The sequence below is a fragment of the Symphalangus syndactylus genome, chromosome 9 (assembly GCF_028878055.3).
Source record: "Symphalangus syndactylus isolate Jambi chromosome 9, NHGRI_mSymSyn1-v2.1_pri, whole genome shotgun sequence".
In the NCBI taxonomy this organism is placed as follows: domain Eukaryota; kingdom Metazoa; phylum Chordata; class Mammalia; order Primates; family Hylobatidae; genus Symphalangus; species Symphalangus syndactylus.
The window spans coordinates 120,954,893-120,972,852 of NC_072431.2; the positions used below are offsets into that span (position 1 = coordinate 120,954,893).

Sequence of the window (17,960 nt, forward strand, 5' to 3'; positions counted from 1 at the left end):
TCTCCCTGCTGGGCCTTGTTACCCCTAGAAGCTGAGATGCAGAGTTCTAGATGGAGGGGGATCCCAGGGGAAAGCATTTCCTCTCATTAAAATAATTTTTAAACAAGAAATCAACGTCGTAAAAAGAGGCAGAGGACAGAGAGGAGAATGTCCTTCACTAAATGTTTGCCTTTTGGGTCCTGCAAGGCACCAGAGCCCTAAAGGACATGGTAAGGAGAGCCTAGAAGTGTTGCGGCTCTAGGGATTTATATTAAACAAAACAAATCTGTTTAGAGTCGTTTAAAACCCCAGAGTGGATAACATCAGACATCATTAGTAATACACTGCCTCCAGCTTCCAGATCTCTGTATGCCAGCAAGTGAACTTTGCTCTACCCCCTGCAAACTGTTTTTCCAGTGGAGAAGAGAATTTTAGCCTGGCCACGTGTAATTAAGATTCCTTTTCCATCTCCAGCTGAGCTCTCCTGCCTGCAGCCCTCCATGGGGTTCTACTGTCCCACTATTTCGCACAGGTCCTGGGTTTAGGGAAGGCCACGGCGTGGTGGCTATAGCTGCTGCTGTGTGGGTTTTGTCTCCCTATTCCCTGAGCCCTGACATACTTACTTTCACAGGTTGCCAGCATACAGGGCCTGATGGAGGAAGAGAAAGGCAGGGGCGGGCACAGGGTGGAATTGACAACCGTTGAGGTGCCGGTTTTCAGCATCTTTCGGCAAATGGCGCTTCGAGTCTGGGTGCCTTCCCCGCAGCTTGTGGAACACTGGTGGAGAAAGAAAGGCCAAATGCACATAAATTCAGGGAACTAGAAGCTAATTTTTTAATAGACTCTCAAACTCATCAAAATATGAGAAAAGTTGCTTGGAAAGGCAATAACCACTGTGATAGAAATACTAATTATGAGGTCACAATGTGGAAGACGTGCCCGTCTTGTAGACATTTTGCACTCTAAGATTTTCTACTCTGAAGTTTCCTGAAGACCTTTTGTCTATTTTATGTATATAGCCTGGGCTTCAGAGTTAGAGAGTTATAGAGTGTTTAAATCCCAGCTCAGTATTTCACTAGTTGGCAAGTTACTTAAATTCTCCCAGTCCGTTTCCACTTATGCTTAGTTTGCAAGCCTGGGAATTAAGTGAGATAATATATTTTAAATGCCATACGTAGAAATGACAATTATTGCTAATTCCTTTTTCCTTCCTTTACAAGTAAGTGACAATATTTTAGTGTCAAGAATTAGGTAGTTATGAATGTACTTTGTCTAAGGCAGGGTGCTGGATGTGATGAAGAAAAGATGTGCAAGATAGTTCCTAATCTCAAAGAGCTGTCATTCAGATGAGGGGAAAATTCCAAATGCATTGTTAAAATGAAATAGTCCATTTGGGAAATATAAGTCAAAACCACCATGAGATACAACTTCATATCCACTAGAATGGCCATAATAAAAAAAAAAGACAACAAGTGTTGGTGAGGATATGGAAAATTAGCAGTTTCACTCATTACTGTTAGGAAAGTAAAATGATACAGCCTCTTTAGAAAACAGATTGGTGGTTTCTTACAAAGTTAAATGTAAATTTACCATGAGACCTAGCAATTTTACTCCTGGGTATCTACCCAAGAGAGACAAAAACATACATCCACACAAAGACTTGTGTGCAAACATTCATAGCAGTATGATTCATAATTGCCAAAAGTGAAAATCACCCAATGCCTATCAGCTGGTGAATGAATAAACAAAATATGCCATATCTATACAGTGGGATATTATTCAGCCATTAAAAGGAGTATAGTTCTTATATGTGCTACAACACAGGTAAACCTTAAAAACATGCTAAGTCAAATTTTATAATTTATAAAATATACCTCAATAAAGCTGTTTATAGAATTGTAATTACAGAATTTAGTAAAAACATACAATTAGAAGACAAGTAAAGTAGTATAAAATTAATGCTAACAATAATTGAATGCTTATAGTACGCTAGGGATTTCCTCACCAAGGTCTTGAAGATGATTGGAGTCTGGGTGGGTGCAGAGAAACAGGAATCAGATGGGAGACAGGGAAATTTCCAGAAAAAAGATAGAAAATTTCAGTGTAGGAGTCCCAAGGCAGGCATGGGACAGAACAGTTTGACAGAACAGAGGGCTGAAGTTGTAAGTGTCAGGAGCTTGAGGGTTAGTTTGGGGCCAGACTTTGGAGACCTTTAATTTTCAGACAAGAGGTTTGTAATTGGTCCATAAGGCAGTGGGAAGCCACTGAAGAGGGGGGTGACGTGATGAAAGAGGTGTTTTGAGAAGGTTAATCTGGCAACATTGTACGGAAGGGATGCAAGCAGGAGATGGATGGGAGGCAGGGCGTCGGGGAAGGAGGCTGTCATCTCCAGGCTTGCCTGAGTGAGGGCTGTGGGAGTGTGCCACGTTAACTTGAAAAATGATGGTTAAAAAAAAACAACAAAAAACGATCTTATATGTTCGTGTGTTATATGCTAACATATTGAAGTGACACTATTCTGTGTGATGTGCTGTGATATATGCCACCCTGAAAGAAATTTAAGATGCAAAGGACAGTGGTGAGAATCAAACCCATTGCTTTTATAGTCTGACAACTATGGGTTCCAGATTCCACCCATTCCTTATTTTATTGTAAATGACAGCGCCAAATCCAAGGATCAGGTGGGATGGAAGTAAGAAGCCTGAAAATTTAAAACAGTATGGTCGTTTTAAGGCTGCTAAGTAGAAACATAAAAACAGAGTTTCAGGTCAGAAGACTGGGTTATGACTTTGTTCAAGTCTAGCTCTTTCTCTAGCTTCAATTTCCATATCTCTGGAATAAGGAAGCTAAACTAGAGCAGGGATTTTAAAACCGTGTTCCATAGCTATGTTGAGGAAGTGATTCAGGGGCTTCTCAGGTGATGAGGAGACCCAGCCATCGGATATCTGAGACCCGTACTCATACTTAAACCAAAACAGCTCTAATTTGATCTGTTTAAGATTATTGGCTTCATAGTAACATTTCATTTGATAAAGGGTTCTGTGGTCTTAATTTTTTAACAAAGTAATTAGGCTATAGGATCTTTCAAGCTCCTTCTAGCTCTAAAATTATTCTTTCTTTTAGAATTTTTTTTGAGGGGGAAAGGAGCAACTTCCATAGAATAGGATTTAAAAATATTTAATATCAAACTCTTTCAGGAGATTGAGGGTTTCTTTTAGAGAAAAGAAGTATGGCCTTTTGAGAGGTCTTACTTCCAGAATAGAATCTGTAAGTAATTTTATTTGAAATGTCTAAAACTTTGGCTTAATTCTGTCTCTGTGGGATTCTGTATAGTAACCATGAGATTGAGCCCAGATAGTGGAAGATGAAAAACACCCATAGATCATTTAGGTCTTCCCTTCTCCAAGGGCAGTCTCATGGGAGGTGTAGAATGCACATCTCATCTCAGCCAGACGGCCAGGGGAATGGTCATCAGGATGACAGGGCCAATGTGGAGCCCTTGTGAACACCTCCAGGAGCACTTCAATATGGCACCAGTTTGAGTTTAATCCCAGCAATTCAGGGATTACTTCCCACCATTCCCAGCCCCTTCTCAATGTTTGGAATCTCCATTCATTAACCCAGATAGCTCAGAAGCTAATAACATTCCTTGGATAAGAGCTGCCTCCTCCCAGTTCCCAAAATAGAACTTCCTCCTGAGGAAGACCAGGAGAGCCTGTAGGAGACCTAAGCTGTGGCCTCAGGCCCAGCCAGCCACGGTGAGTGCTTCCTTTCATTTCCTTTCCTTCTCATGACAAGTGAGCCCAAATGGAAGAGAATCATAAGGGTTCACTTTTAGTAGGCACAAAGTACATTACATGCAATATATATTAAATTATATTCAATTTCATCCTCCCACCTACATGATGGATACTATTATATTTCCATTATACAGATAAGCAACCTAAAGCCAAAAAGGTTAAATAATTAGCCCAAGGTTATACAGCCAGTAAGTGGCAGAGTCAGGATTTGAACCTAGGTTTGCCTGTCTCTGAGTCTGAACTCTTAACAACATATGATACTGTTCTGAAGGCCTACTGTACTTAATGTGACCAATGGGACCTTTTTCTTAGTCCCCAAATCTCAAGGGTCCCTCTCAAATCTGCAGGCAGAGAAGAACTTTTTCTGAATCTTCTGTGTCTCATATGCTTCAAAGGCCACAAACTCCAGGAACACAGGAAGACAATTATAACACACACAAGTCCCTTCCTCAGCAGTTCACTCATGACAGACTACCACCTGATAGATTTAGGGGAGCAATTCCTTTGATAATACTCCACTGAGAGAATGTTTTCATCTAGAGTCACTTGGCAAATACATCTCTGTTCTTCAAATGCCATACCCGAAATCAATGTTCCCACGGAAAAATTGTCACTAACATGCACATGCACACACACACACACACAAATGTACACATCCTGATTTTACACACTTTATATCTTGAAATCAAATTTAGAAAGCATAAGAAAATAATTCCCCAAATGTTCTGAGACATTTGGCACGAGATACCACAAGAAGCAATTTTACTGCCAAATTATAAAACGTGTCGTAATGTAAGTTAACTCTTAATTGCAATGCACTTAGCAGGCACCATCTCATGGAATTCTATGTGGCTTGATAAGATATGGGCAAGAATTCTAAGAACCTATGTTAAGAGAGCTGGATCTTAATTTTCGCAGGCTGCTTTGCCCTCTGTAGGCAAGTATCTCTGTGAGGTATTTCAAGCAGCAGCAGCTCCCTCCTCTGAGTTGTATACTATACAAAAAAAAAAAAAAAAAAAAAAAAAAAAAAAAAAAGGCACTGGGGTTAGGAAGGCAAATTCAAATGCTTATATGCTAGAAAAAGGAAGGTCTTGAATCTGGCTTTATAGACATTTTCACTTCAGGTCTAGTGATTCTGTTCTTGGCTAAATCTTCTTGTGAGGCAACAGTTTTAGGGGGACTTCTCCATGGAAGACACACAGGCCTATGGAGCTGGAGAAGTCGAAGGCAACTCGAAGTGGTAGTGGCTGAAAACAAAGGACTTGAAACTAGGTGTAAATGAATTGGCATACACTAGAATTAGAAGAGGCATTATTTAGAAAGAACGTTAGTCAGAGGTATGTCTCTAACTTAGCAGATCAAGTCGGGAATGGTGAATGCTGAAGCAATCACTTCCCAAAGTGCAGGACAACAAGGGAAATCAAATTCTCTTGCTGGGAAGCTGTTGAAGTTTTTTTGAGCCAGGAAACTAACAGTAAACAGGCAGGATTTCCTTGGCCGCCTTCTCCTAATAAATCATGTCCTTTATTGTCCAGTAACTTGGAAGAGACTTGCTCGAGAGGCTTTGCCCTTCCTGAATAGAGACTAGAAACATCTGGGAGTAAGAGGTACAGGGAGGTCAGGAGGAGGGGGTGGTGTGGAGATAGAAGGAGAAGAACCCAGTGTGTGGAAAAGAATCCTGGGCCAAAACAGCACCAATGAGGTCTGGTTTTGTTCCACGAGGAGCCCATTTACAATTCCAAGCTTCCGATTGTTGGGTAAGGGCTGGCTGCCTAACTCAGGTCCCTGCAGCCTCGTTAAAAGCTAGTTACACATTATGGTATATATGGTTACAAAAATACTATTGCATACTGTTAGGAAGATTGTTTTGTTCTCTTCTTGCCTTTTCTATGTGTACGTCTGGGGTGCCTTCTCTTCCTACTTGGGTCTCTTTTATTCTCTTCTGAGGAAAATACATACCTCTGTCCAGTCTGAGAGAAGCCACTCACTGGGACAGTCATCTTTCTTGCATGCTTGCTGGGAGGCAGGTTTTGAAGCTGAACAGAAGGTCTCAGGAAGGTCCAGGAAGCTGCCATCAGCCATGCGCTGCTTGCAAAGAACCTCACGTTTCTGAACACCCCCGCCACACGTTCTGGAACACTGGGGAAAGAAAGAAGGAAGGAAGAAAAAGTAGACCCGATATGGGAAGGCAGTCTGTCTGACTGCTAATTCTTATCTTAATTTGGCAGAGTAAAGGAAGAAAAAAAAAACCCCAGAAGAAGAAGAAAAACCAGGAATTGGCCCAAAGGATTTTGTTTCTTCTCTTTGAGATGAATTTTGTGGCAAGATCTACCCTCTCCACTCTTAATCCCTGGTATTTAACTAGAGCATCCAGGAATTTCTGGGGCCTTTAAATCTTAGAAAGTTGCTCCTGAACAATGATTTGCAGCCCCATCCAAGACAATTGGTTTAAAAGGTTAGTATAATAGAGTGTTCAGCATATTTACGATCCAGGGAAAATAATCTGTGCTGCTTCCAGAATGAACAGGAGAGAGCTGCTGCCATCAGTATAAAACTGGAGAAATTAATTTGCAGAAAAGACAGGCCTTTCTCTAAGTGAAGGCACTCTACCACACAGAATGGGCATTAGATTTAGGGTCTGGTTTTCTTAAGAACCCCCCTGGAATACTCTTCTTGCAGGATTGATGATTTCTTAGGGCAGTGGAAGCCAGAGCCACTGAAATTTGGGATGCAAGAAAAATGGCCTCATGTCAGTGGTTTTCAGAGGAACCCCAATAAAACATTGTTTACATGTAACTGAATAGTTATGATCCAGGGGCATGAAGTGGGAGGGAGGTCCCTGAAGCACAGACTGTTGGCTGTTTTCAAATATGTGTCCCTTTTCAGAGCAAAGGAGTCTCCAGCTTTTCACTGGGCATACCACATCTCGGCATAAAGACTGTATTTGTCAATCTCCCTTGAAGATAGACACAGCCATTTGACTTAATGCTGGCCAATGGGATATAAACGGAAGGGTTGTGTGTGCTTTCAGGGAAGTGCCCAAAAAGATGGTGTGGCATCTCTTCCCTTCTCTTTCTCCTCTCTGCTGGCTGGAATGTGAACATGATGTCTGAAATGTAAGCTTCCATCTTGGGCTGTCATAAACAAAAAGTTAGAAGCCCGGCTTCCTGACTATGAAACCACCATACCTGCTCTGGACTGCCTGTGTTTATGTGAGAGAGGAAGACTTTTCTATCTTTTTAAAGCCAATGTTATTTTGGGTTTTCTATCACTTTCAGTCTGACATAACCCTCGCTAAGAGTTCAACCCACGACTACTCTGTGGTGGGGATATTTTAGTGTGAAATTCTAGGGAGCCTGCTGATTTCTTCCAGAATAGTTTCTTGTCATTGGCTTGCTGAGAGATCAAGCCTGGTTTTAAAAAGCGTGAGAGTTTGTGCTGAAGTACCTACTTTGCTGGAGGAGTGCCCCTCTCAGAACTCACTTTGGTCTTTGTTTAGTACGTTGTATTCAGAATGGCTATGGGGGTTTTTGCCAGCAGTCAAGGTTATTATGATACCAATGTCCTTGGGTACAGTCAGGACATTGCTGCAGCCCAGCTTTCACCTTCTTACTCAGTGGTCTCAACCCTGCATGCACCTCAAGGTCTCCTGGGGAGCTTTTAAAAAGTAACGATGCCTGGGCCTCACTTCAGACCCATCAAATCAGAAATTCTGGGACGTGGGTCCCAGGTACCAGTTTTTGTTTTGTTTTTAAGAAAGATATCAGTATAATCTTCTTCCAAGTAATTTTTCCCCAGATAATTCTATTGTGTCTCCAGGGCTTAGAACCACTTCTCCAAATGAATGTTCTCTCACCATACCCAATGGTAATAAACATGGGAAGGAAAATCCGGGACCCAGAGAGGTCTCTGTTAGGACCAGTGGTTGTTTGGACCCCACCGGAGCAAACATGCCATTTGTTTGCAGTTGTGAATGGCTTGAGGTCACAGAGCTAGTGGATAATGATGTTAGAAAAGCAATCAGCTTTGTCTAGTTAAGCCTTTTAGTCTTAGAGTCTTTTAAATAATTAAAATCAATGGTGAGCAACCTTCTTTTTTTGTTTCAAATTTAAAAAAATAATTGAATCCCCTAGGAAAAAGGATGTATTTTCTTATTGCTGGGATCAACTACCTACCCATTGAAGCATTGAAGGCTAACAAAAAATGCGAAATGACCCTACAATCTAGGTCTTATTTCCACTTTACAGAGAAAAAAAAAAAAAGCTGAGGCTCAGAGAGGTAAACAACCCAATGAAGGCCACACAGGGGCTAGAATTGGTTTGTTGCCATTCATTGCAACATTTATTAAGCTCCTTCTGGACACCATGCTCTGGACACAGCTGGAGAAAAAGTCCAAACTCAGCTTCTCTCCTCTGTGGTTGTAGTAACTTCTGCGTGCTTTCAGACCCAATGGAGGGTAGCGTGACTGTTGCTTCATGAGGAGGGCTCCCAGCCTGATCAGCACCAAGCCTGCCAAGAGCCTGGTCTTACTCTTTCACCCAACTGGGCTTTGCCATTCAATTCTTAGCTTCCACTCTTGCGACCATCCCTGACTGGCAGGAGCCAGCCCATGATTCAGGTTGGAGAGTAGAATTTAAAGTAGTTCATCTATATTCTGGTGACCCTGGAAAATTTAAGGAGTTCTCCCTAAACTCTGATTTCTGAGAGGCAACATTTAAACACAGCTCTTAGACGAGGCCATGAAGCTAGACCACCTGATACTCATTGTAAGTCCTACCAGCTCCTTCTAAGGGCTTTTCTAGTGTGTCCTTTGGGCTTGATTAAGAACAAAATCTATGGTCTCAGAGCTAATGATTCAAGTGACTGGCCTAAGCCTTTGTCTTCTTTGTGGCTCATTTCAGTGACTGTGTGGGCTCTTCTGTATTGAAGAAGCAAATTTTAATTTTAGCTCTCATTTGGTAGCAATTCAATAAGACATTAAAGGATTTCACTTCTTTAACTAATTTTGTACCCGCACTGCCTAGAATAATGCCTCCTGTGAATGTTCTCAATAAATGTCTGTGGCATTGAATTGAAGTTGGTACTTGGGAGAAATTTAAATTAGTGGCTAAGAATTCCATTTATCTAGAATAATCTTGTTGCTATGGATAACTAAGGTTTTAAATTTAGTTTTACAGTGTTTTGCATGATTTTTTAGGTTCAACCTTCTCTTATTGCTGTCAAATTCTTACATCGAACCAACAAGTTATACTATAATCAGATCAGTTATAAACTTTTCTTGTTCATTCTTTCTTTTTATAAGTAGCCAACTAACCACGTGGATTACTGACTCCTAAGGATTTGCCAAATTTGGGGACTATATTCTCCACAATACTTTCCATTCTGTGAATTACTAAGATTCTTCCATGAACTTATTCTAATTTTTCTGAAACCACAATTGTGGGAAAGAAACAAGTTTGTCCTGATAAATCAAAAATTCTAATTTTAAGCTCTGACCTCTCCCCTATGCCTACTCAACATGTCCACTTAAATGCAAATAGGCATCTTGATTTAAACATGCCTAAAATGGAGCTCTTCATACTGCCCTTCCAACCTCATCCCAAACCTACTTCTCTCTCAGTCTTCCCAATTCATTTAATTGTGTCACATCCAGGGCAAAAACTTTGGCCCCTGAGTTTTTCCTTTTTCTTACCACCCTTCCCCTGACATCCAATTCATGGCCAAATAAGGTCAGGTTTACTTACAAAACATATAAGCTATACTTCTAAAATAAATAATAAATCAGCATACCATAATCCATCATCTCTTGCCTTTTACTGGTGCTTTGGTCTGAATGTTTGTGTCCTCCCTGCCACTCCCCTAAATTCACATGCTGAAATCCTAATTCCTAAGGTGTTAGCACTAGGGGTGAGGACTTTTGGGAGATGATTAGGTCATGACGGTGGAACCCTCAAGAATGAGATAAGTATCCTTATAAAAGAGGTTCCAGAGAGCTGCCTTGCCCCTTCTATCATGTGAGGACACAGCCACAGAGCACCATCTATGAACCAGAAAGCGGGTTCTCACGAGACACCAAATCTGCCAGCACCCTGACCTTGGACTTTCTACCCTCCAGAACTGTGAGAAATAAATTTCTGTCATTGATAAGCTACTCAGTCTATGGTATTTTGTTTTAGCAGCCAGAATGGAATAAGAAATAGCATTTCTAGCAGGATATAGATGATACACTCAAATGTGATCGTTTGAAAAGAGTTCCTTCCTCCTGTTGGAAACCACATATTGTCTTCTCTACAGTCTACTCTCCACACCATAGCAAGAGTGATGTTTTCAAAGCATAAATGTGATCACACAATTTCCATGCTTAAATCCCTCCAATGACGTTCCCTTGCAATGAGAATACAATCCACACTCCTCTAACCCTGCCCTGCAAACCGCTACAGATTCTGGTTCCTGTCCTGGTGGAACTTAGACATTGTCTAGCTTAAATCCTTCCAACTTTATTAATTCATTCCACATAAATTTATTAAATGCCAATCATGAACCAAGCATGGTTCTAGGTAGGTGAATGTATAGCAGAGCAAGAGAAGCGTTGTACACCTCTGTAATCTTATCTTTTACGACTCCCCCCTTTCCCTGTATACTCCAGCCAGACTTGTTTTTTGTTGTTCTGTTCCTCAAACATGTCAAGCTTGTTTCTCCCACAGGGCCTTTGCATTTGCTGTTCTCTCTACCTGCACCATTCTTCTCTTAGATCTTCATGTGGCTGAGTCTCTTGAATAATCCAGGTTCAATTCCAGCTGTGTGGAGAGGCCATCCCTAACCTTCCTACCTAGAGTAGTCAAAGCAGTCTCTATCACCATTACCTCATTTTATTTTTTAAAATAATAGCTCTCATATTTTCAGAAATTATCACCCATTTAGACCATTAGCTCTTTGAAGGAAGATTTTGCTTCTGTCGTTGCTCATATTAAGTGTTTGAGAATTTCATTTAAAACTTTTCCCCAGTATATCATTACATGTTTAATAATAAACATTAGGATTGAATGAATCCACCTCTAGTTTTCTTTCTTACACATGCTCTCTCCTTTTCCTTCTTTTAAAATTAATGATTTGTTTGTTTCCCAGTAAAGAAGTGGTCAGGGTATGAGCTGAACAGTGGAGTGACATTTTACAATAAGTTCTGGGAGTATATGATGTTTTGATATGATCCATAAATATTTACACTGTTGAAAATGCAGTGTATTTTTTTTCTCTGAGAGAAATAATAGCTGGTTCATAGAACTATTATCTCCTAAACCTCAAAATGACGTCAAGCCACTTTTCATTTAATCCTTTGATTATAATTCATACTCAGATTCCTCATGGGTCCTATTGAGGCCTTCAGACATAAAGAACATGCTCCCAAAGTTTCTGTTACCCAGTGACTGACATTTTAGATACTTCACTAGTGATGCTGAATTTGTAGGAGTATGGATCTCCTCAATGGCTGAAGTTTTCTTTTTTCGAAATATTTTTATGAAGCACATAGGCTTCTGCTCAATTTGAATAAATGCTCCAAAATAAACAAGTAGTTAAATAAGAACTGTTCTCAGATTCAAGCTGTTCAGTTAGAGTTTCTTAGTGAATTTGGCAATAAAGAAAAATGTAGGTTAATTTTCTCTCTCTTTCAAATTGAGGAAGTAGATAATGAACATAATTTGTCTTATTTCAAGGGTATAGATGTAATAAAATTGTACTATAGAGTGATTACTCATTGAAAATAACACAACTGGGTTATCAGTTTGCAGATATGACTTGATTTAAGGCACAGACCTCCAACAGTATATAGGTCTGTAACAACATGATGATAAAACGGCTGCAAGAAAAGTTTCTAAAAATTGTCATTTACAATTTTGATGTATACATAAAGCTTTTAGGATATTATCAGTGGTAAGAAGATAAAGTCTAGACTCCTGACAATGCCCTTCACTTTGGTCTGCATGGAGCTTTCCAGGCCATTCCTTGACATACTGCCATGTGCCATGCTTTAGCTACAGTGGACAATTTGCCATTTCCTGGGCACACAGACACCTTCTCTGCTCTGGCCTTTGATCATGTCATTCAGTGCATGAGCAATGCCTGCCAGCACTTTGTTCATCCAGAGACTTCCAAGATGTGCTTGAAGGTCCAGCTCAAAAGCCACTTCTTGTCCTGGCTAGAGCAATAAGACAAAGAAGGATATAAATGGCATCCAAATTGGAAAGGAAGAAGTCAAATTATCCTTGTTTGCAGATGATACGATCTTATATTTAGAAAAACCTAAAGACTCCACAAGAAAACTATTAGAACTGGTAAAGAAGTTTAAATTCAGTAAATTTGTAGGGTACAAAATCAACATACCAAAATCAGTATTTCTCTATGTTCAACAGTGAACAATGTGAAAAAGAAATTTAAAAAGTAATTCCACTTATAATAGCTACACACAAAATTTAAATACTAGGAATTAACCAAAGCAGTGAAATATCCCTATAATGAAAAGTGTAAGACACTGATGAAATAAATTGAAAAGGATATCAAAAAATGGAAAAATATTCCATGTTCGTGGATTGGAAGGATCAATATTGTTAAAATACCCTTACTACCCAAAGCAATCCACAGATTCAGTGCAAACCCTTTCAAAATATCAAAAACATTCTTCATGGAAATAGAAAAACAATCTTAAAATTCATATGGAACCACAAAAGACCCAGAATAACCAAAGGCATCCTAAGCAAAAAAACAAAACAAAACTGGAGGAATCACATTATCTGGCTTCAAATTTTACTACAGAGCAATAGTATCAGCTATAGCATAGTACTGGCATAAAAACAGACATATAGACCAGTGGAATAGAATAGAGAACCCAGAAACAAAACTATAGAGCTACAGTGAACTCATTTTCAACAAAGGTGCCAAGAACATAAACTGGGGAAAAGACAGTTTCTTCAATGAATGGTGCTTGGAAAACTGGATATCTCTATGCAGAGGAATGAAAATAGACCCCTATCTCTTGCCATATACAAAAATTAAATAAAATGGATTAAAGACTTAAATCTAAGACTTCAAACAAAGAAGCTACTACAAGAAAACATTGGGGGAAATCTCCAGGACATTGGTCTGGACAAAAATGTCTTGAGCAATACCCCTCAAGCACAGGCAAATAGGAACAAATGGGATCACAAATTAAAAAGCTTCTGCACAGCAAACAATCAACAAAGTGAAGCGACAACTCACAGAATGGGAGTAAATATTTGCAAACTACCCTGACAAGGGAGTAATAACCAGAATATATAAGGAGCTCAAACAACTCTGTAGGAAAAAAATCTAATAACCGAAAGATGGGCAAAAGATCTGACTAGACATCTCTCAGAAGAAGACACAATGGCAAACAGGTATATGAAAAGGTACTCAATATCACTGATCATCAAAGAAATGCAAATCAAAACTACAATGAGATATCACCTCACCCCAGTTAAAATGGCTTTTATCAAAAAGACAGGCAATAATAAATGCTGGAGAGGATGTGGACCAAAGGGAACCCTTATACACTGTTGGTGGGAGTGTAAATTAGTACAACCACTATGGAGAACAGCTTGGAGTTTCCTTTAAAAAGTAAAAATTGAGCTACCGTATGATCTAGCAATCACACTGCTGGGTATATACACAAAAGAAAGGAAATCAGTGTATCAGGGAGATATCTGCTCTACTGTGTTTGTTGCAGTATTATATTTTTTATAATAGCTAAGATTTGGAAGCAACCTAAGTGTCTATCAACAGATTAACTGATAAAGAAAATGTGGCACATATACACAAGGGAGTACTATTCAGACATAAAAAGAATGACATCCAGTCATGTGCAACAACATGGATGGAACTGGAGGTTATTATGTTAACTGAAATAAGCCAGGCACAGAAAGACAAACATTACATGTTCTCACTTACTTGCAGGACCTAAAAATCAAAACAATTGAACTCATGGACATAGAGAGTGGAAGAAGGATGGTTACCAGACACTGGGAAGGGTAGTGAGGGGCAGAGGGGGAGGGTGGGATGGTTAATGGGTACAAAAATATATAATAGAATAAGACCTACTATTTGATAGCACAATAGGGTGACTATAGTCAACAATAACTGTAGATGAAAAAAAACTTAAAAAGAGTGTAATTGGGTTGTTTGTAACTCAATGGATAAGTGTTTGAGGGGATGGATGCCCCATTCTTCAAGATGTACTTATTTCACATTATATGCCTGTATCAAAACATCTCATGTACCCCATAAATACATATACTATTACCCACAAGAATTAATTTAAAATAGGTATTTTTTGTTAAAGGCCACTTCTTCATTAAAGCCTCCTCCAACCCCTCTGCATTTTGGCAAACAAATCACCTCCAACCCACCCTGACCTAGAAGGGTATCTTATCTCTTCTATAAGGGCTCATCGCTTATGTGCCTGCTATTTTCCTCTCCCTCCCGGCATGCACACACGATTATGAGTCTTTTGAGGAAAGGGAATTCATTCATCTTTATATTCCCCAGAGCCTAATAGAGTACCTGGCAAAGAGCATGCACTTTGTAAATGTTTGTTGAATTGATGATTGGATGAGCAAAAGAGCTCCAAATCCAGATGTTAAAATGATGTAAAACAGGCATCCAGCTGATGGGCTGATCATCCACCTTTTATCAGGCTGTTTTATCATTAGCCAGAAGCTGCTTCGCAGTAAGGCAGCAGTGGGTTTCAGCCAGTGAAGGTGTGGGCTCTGCTGGGGACTCTGACGCTCCAGGTATGGGAGGCAGCCATCTAGCGGAGTAAATGTCAGGGATTTTTCTCCTAAATGCTTGTCTTGTCTGTGTTCTCAAATTTTCTTCAGTGTGTTTGCATTGATGAAAGGCATTTTTAGAAATTTAAAAAAATTGTAGAAGATGAAATTTGAAAGGAGTCAAGGCTCCAAAGTCTGTGATGACTTTGTGAATGTGCTAAGATGACCTTGTGAGGCCGACAGTTCTTATGTAAGAGGCAGGATGCAAAGAAAAAAATGTTTCCAAAGGAGCAATGGCAAGAGAAATTTAATGAAATTAAATAAAAAATGTTTGCCTTTATGAGTCATCATTTAAAATAATATTCCAGTATGAAGAGATAAATCTCCAGTAAGGGGTATTATTTTTAAATATATGCAATAAGCAAAATAAATAACAAAAATAGTATTTATATTGCTTATACCAGCTGCCATACACGTTTCATGATATGAGTTCATGGGTTCGTTTTATAAGAAAAGTAAAAAATACACAATAAGGAAAACAATTAGGTCTCTACACAAAAAATACAATGGCCCAAGTGTCCTGTACTTTTAAAGAGTTGGAACCAACCCAAATGTCCAACAATGATAGACTGGATTAAGAAAATGTGGCACATATACACCATGGAATACTATGCAGCCATAAAAAATGATGAGTTCATGTCCTTTGTAGGGACATGGATGAAACTGGAAACCATCATTCTCAGTAAACTATCGCAAGGACAAAAAACCAAACACTGCATGTTCTCACTCATAGGTGGGAATTGAACAATGAGAACTCATGGACACAGGAAGGGGAACATCACACTCCGGGGACTGTTGTGGGGTGGGGGGAGGGGGGAGGGACAGCATTAGGAGATACACCTAATGCTAAATGACGAGTTAATGGGTGCAGGAAATCAACATGGCACATGGATACATATGTAACAAACCTGCACATTGTGCACATGTACCCTAAAACCTAAAGTATAATTAAAAAAAAAAAGATAGGCATATATCAGGTATTTCTCAAATTAGTATTTAATTAATAAATTGTTTTGTTACAAAAAAAAAAAGATTTTCCCATGATAAGCACATAAATAAATTCTGCCTGTATTAAAATTTCTGGTTTCTTCTTGGTAGTTTAATTTACTGAGAGCTGAGTTGATTTCCTTGATACTTTTACTAACATTATTGAACCCAACACAAAGTGATGTTTATGTTTTGTTTGTAAGGCCAACTTTTCGTTTAACATAATGGACTCTGCACTCTGCTTACAACTTCCAACTCACTTCATTTGTTTCTTCATTCACTCACTCATTCTTTCACCAAACATTTATTGAGTACCCACTGAGTGCTAGGCACTGTATTGGATGCTGGGGATTTATAAAAAAATGGTTACTAAGCCTCAGGTATTTGCAGTCCAGTGAGGGAGAAAAACTTACTACACAATGTGATCAGTTTTACGAAAAGGGTATACAACAAAGAGTGCAATTAAATCTCTCTGGGAAAATTGGGGAAGCTCTAGAGAGCAATGACACATGAGCAATTTCCAGGGAGATGAGGATACTGGCATAGTCAGATTGTGTGTATGCACTCAAGGTGCAAAGGGACATGGCATGTTCAGATGACTCAGAGCAGTCCTTAGACTGTGCACCATTTGGGTCCATGAAGAAGAATAGGTGGAAAATTATTCCGAGACATTAGATTAGGGGCACATGGTGAAGTGCCTTTGGACATAATCTTAAAACCATGAGGTATCAATAGGGGTTTCAAAGTAGGGGGTAACATGATCCAATATGTAGAAAATGACTCAGGCAGCATAGGCCAGTACGTTCCAAACAATACTGCTTTGTGAGGTATTAATAGTTATGCCATGGAGAAAGGGCTTCCTGGCCAAATAAGTCTATGTAACACTGCATACCCTAACCCTATGCAGGGGTTCTCCGTGCATATTCATATTTTAAAGGCTCGAAGACAGAAACTGTGGTGAAGAATCATCAATACCAAGTTGGGAAACACTGGATGAGAGTTAGGCAAGATGAGACAAGGAGATCAAGTAAAAGACTGTTTGTAAGGGTTTGATGAGTTGATTGTAAGGAGAGGGATTGGAAAGGAAGAGAGTGGTAGGGGAGATATAGAAGATGGAATAAAATAGGGTATAGGTGTTGACTAAGCGTGAAGGATGCGTGAGGCTGATAATGGCTCAAGTTTCCAGGTAGAAAGCAGGACAGATGGTGGTGTCACCTACACGATAATCATCAATGACGAAAGGCCAGGTTAATGGGGGAAGGGGTGGCAGGCAGGTGTGTATCAAGCTTGGTGTTAGACCTTTGGAGTTTGAGGTAACTTAGCAACGTGTGAGATCGAGGGAGCCCAAAGGCAGTTGGACACGGTGCTATGCACACAGTCGAGGTCATAGCTGAGCCAAACTGAATTAGGGCCTAGAGAAACAAAGAAAAATGAGAACTGGAATCTCACTTACTAAACATAATTATTAAAATGAGAACAGAAGTCTGACTTCAGCCATTTTGGGGATTAGAATTCCCTTGTTCATCTAGTCTCAGTTAAGCTTTCTTGACTCTGGAAGTACAAGAGGTGTACGCTGTACCATCAAGGTTTTACATTCTTGTTATGGTGTGAAGCAAGCGGCTGCACATCCATCAAAATCAGAGCAATTATGCCAAAGAACTTCCTGCTAATAAATAAAAACAAAAACAACCACATGTGAAGCTGGACTTTCAATTTGTTTTGCTATGTTTATTGCTGCCTCTAAAGATAGGATCAAGTGTCCATTTCCTTATGAAATACACTATTGAAAATGAGATAAACATCCTAAGAGTTTTTTCCTCCCTGGGACAGAAAATTTTAAATAAATATAGCCTCTAACTTATGTGGATTTATATTTTAGTCACTGGAATATAACAAAACTGATTACTATGTGACTCTGCCAGAATTCAGTTCTCTAATCCAAACCAAAGGTATTTTTGTCTTTGCTTGAAGGTATGTATGTATGTTTAAATCTAGAAAATGAAAACTTTAATTCTCAGGCATTTATAGTTACCATTAAAATTCTCTTTTTCTTTGTATCACTAGCAGGGACTCCTCTCCCTTATGCTTCTTTACACAGCTGAACTGCAGGCATTTTGAATTGTGACCCTGATTAAGAAAGGTTTAGAGGGAAATGGCAGCACAATCACAGTTTTAAGCAAGGCAGGGATCTAGAGACTGTGGCAATTTTTTCTGTCTCTGCACAGATGTGTGCAATATGTATATACAGTTGGGTGGACGCAATCTTGAACATAAAACATGTGCAATATAGAGAAATAAATTGTGTTTCAAAGTGGACCAATTCATTTCAGTTTAACCCTTCGGCACCTTTTTTCTT

General features: G+C 39.5%; 1 protein-coding gene across 2 annotated transcripts in view; it reads right to left on the reverse strand.

Annotated features, from left to right (window-relative positions):
- The window catches only part of ADAMTSL1 (ADAMTS like 1), a 956,380-nt gene that overhangs the window by 138,915 nt on the left and 799,505 nt on the right, over positions 1-17,960 (reverse strand). For both annotated transcript variants that reach the window (XM_063609087.1, XM_055294157.1), the window contains 2 exons: positions 5,739-5,918; positions 603-756 (listed from right to left, as the gene is read on the reverse strand). In XM_063609087.1, the coding sequence (XP_063465157.1) occupies positions 603-756; positions 5,739-5,918 (334 nt within the window). The remainder of the gene's footprint in view (positions 1-602; positions 757-5,738; positions 5,919-17,960) is intronic.